This window comes from Hesperophylax consimilis, chromosome 16, assembly GCF_061612785.1.
Source record: "Hesperophylax consimilis isolate HC1 chromosome 16, BYU_Hcon_1.0, whole genome shotgun sequence".
NCBI lineage: Eukaryota > Metazoa > Arthropoda > Insecta > Trichoptera > Limnephilidae > Hesperophylax > Hesperophylax consimilis.
In genome coordinates, this window is record NC_142851.1 from 34,328,372 (window position 1) to 34,330,749 (window position 2,378).

The following is a 2,378-nucleotide window of genomic DNA, read 5'->3' on the forward strand; positions in this document are numbered from 1 at the left end:
AACTCTGGATCAACACAATATGTATTACATTATATTTCCAGTTTTTTTGAAGAACAACAACATTATTTTGCTAAGAATTAAATTATATTTTGTATCCAGACAGTGTTGTACAGAAATGTTTTCATAATATAGTTTCCATGGCTAGAGCTAGCGATGGTGATTAGTGATGGTGCTTGGCAGCTTCCTCCTTCCTCTTGGCCTCTTCAAACTGGCGCACGTTTCCAGGGGAGTTGGCTGAAATGGAAATAAATCATTGTCATTCATTTATTAACACCCCTTGTAGGCTTTTACGTGGGAATATTTAATAGGTACATATTGGTAAAGTTTCCAAAATCCGCAGAACGCACGCTATTTTAAAAAAAATGACACTTGATTTCAACATAATTACTAATGGAAACAAGTATTTAAGTCAAGGAAGATGTAAACATGGACAAAAGAGGTTTTTAGGTTGTTGATTGGATTAGTCATTTACGCGTATTTCCTAACATTCAATGTTAACTTTGAGAAGAAAAAGAATTTAATGCATCTTTTACCATCCAAATTTGAATGAATACAAATCAAAAATAAAAATCTGGCTGAAAGAGATTAATGAAAAAAACTCTGAAAAACACATTAATAACGACATAGAAAACTAATAAAACAGAAATGCATAACTTTAGTCCGCCTCAGCACAGGTCACCCTCGTGAGGAGGACTAAGAAATACAATTTACTATACATATATTTAATATTATTTTTTGTATGTTCAATGTTCAAATAGTCACTGTAATAAAAAAAATCTCCCCCGACATAAATAGTTGTTTCTTGTAGTAATTAAGTTGAGGAGTGCTATTTTTTATTTTTTTGCATATAAAGCGCAAGGCAGCATTCAAACAACTTTATAACAGTATTATGTTGCAATTTTTTTTTAAATAATAAAAATGTTTCAGCAACAATCTCTCGTATTCATATGTAGTTGAATTGAAGAAGTCCACTGACTCGACATAACTATGTCTTGTAATGGTTTAATATACTTAATATTATTGCAAGTTGAAAGCACTGTGTAACTTGGTTGTAGACCTTGGGCAAAGTAACACCCAAAAGTACTTAAAGAAAATCATAATGTTTTGTACATGTAAAGAAACATGCACAAAATTCATTAAATCTTTGGACATTCTTCAAAATACCCTGGACAAATAAGGTACCAACTAAATTAAAAGTTCTTCATTGAGGGTTAGACCTTTCATTTTAAGGCTATGCGAGTATCTCGGCGACTACTGCCATACATCTATAGAGGTACACAGGCACACGTTGCCGAGATTTAGTAAACTCGTCTGCGACGTCAGACTCCCGTAACCAACTGAGCAAGGATGTCGCAACTCCCATCATCGTGACTAAATATGGTATCACTTGTCGGACATTTTATTACAAAGCGTGTGCTCAATCAATGCCGGTAACAATGATCAGTGGCGATATGTATCTCGTGGTTTCAGTGTACAGAGAGACATGCAGTTGTCGGGAGTGGTAAACACCAATAGATTCAGGAAATGTGAAGAGGATGAAGAGACTCCAATTCACGTATGGTGCCAATGTCCCGTCCTGATAGGAACAAGGCTCAGGTACCTGGGAACACACATTGTGGAACCAAGAGACATAACCAAACATTCAAAGACAACCCTGGTGAACTTGGTTAAAGGGACAGGATTACTGTTAAAGGAATGAGGTGAAATGGGAGATAGCACAATGGGCCCATGGCTTAAGTTCTCACAGGAACTATCCGTAAACCGACTCCGTTTTATTAAAATAAAATGTTTAGATTATCGACACTCAACTCTGCTTGATACGTCTGAGCGTCTCATCCATGAAGTAATATAGAACGGCCCACTTACATAGATTATGGATGAACACGAAGGCTGGGGTGGCAACAACCATTGCGATCAGATAGTACTTGTAGATCCAGTTTCCTTGGATGTGGAACTTGTAGGGAAATTGGGCAATCTTAGCTGAGAGGGTGTAGGGGTACTTCATAGGCCGACCGGAAGGAGCAGAAGACGACATGACTGCGGTAATCTAAAATTTACAAATGACAGATTATTTTTTTGGCATGTTACATAATTCACAGGAAAAACACATTACACAAAATGTTAATGAAATAAGGATCAAACGGGGATTTCGCTTAAATATAAGAGCTTACTGAGACAAATTTATCAAAAAAATCACAGTCAAAACGAACAGAATAACCTTTTTAGATCCTTCTAAGTTTGAAAGGTGAAATTCCAAATGGCCTGAGTTATCGAACTGACAATGTGATAATCTTTTGGTGAGGGAAAAAGGCTCTTATGTAAATGAACATAGGATATGTCTGCAAACCATAGATATACCCTGCGAAGCCACTGCTGCG

General features: G+C 36.4%; 1 protein-coding gene across 2 annotated transcripts; it reads right to left on the minus strand.

Annotated features, from left to right (window-relative positions):
• On the minus strand, window positions 1-2,378 carry roh (reduction of Rh1). 2 transcript variants are annotated; one of them, XM_089640770.1, is made up of 3 exons: window positions 2,219-2,378; window positions 1,867-2,047; window positions 1-234 (listed from the first exon to the last, which is right to left on the minus strand). In XM_089640770.1, exons 2-3 carry the CDS (start codon window positions 2,033-2,035, stop codon window positions 161-163), a joined length of 243 nt encoding a protein of 80 aa, XP_089496896.1. In that variant the 5' UTR covers window positions 2,036-2,047; window positions 2,219-2,378; the 3' UTR covers window positions 1-160. The 2 variants fall into 2 exon arrangements, with proteins under 2 accessions (XP_089496896.1, XP_089496897.1); XM_089640771.1 differs by having other exon boundaries at window positions 2,211-2,370.

Excerpts from the sequence above, each read along its gene's own strand:
- roh (XM_089640770.1), bottom strand. The coding sequence starts at position 2,035 with ATGTCGTCTTCTGCTCCTTCCGGTCGGCCTATGAAGTACCCCTACACC. Across the intron at positions 235-1,866 it reads CGTGTTCATCCATAATCTAT|CCAACTCCCCTGGAAACGTG; the intron begins GTAAGTGGGCCG and ends TTTCCATTTCAG.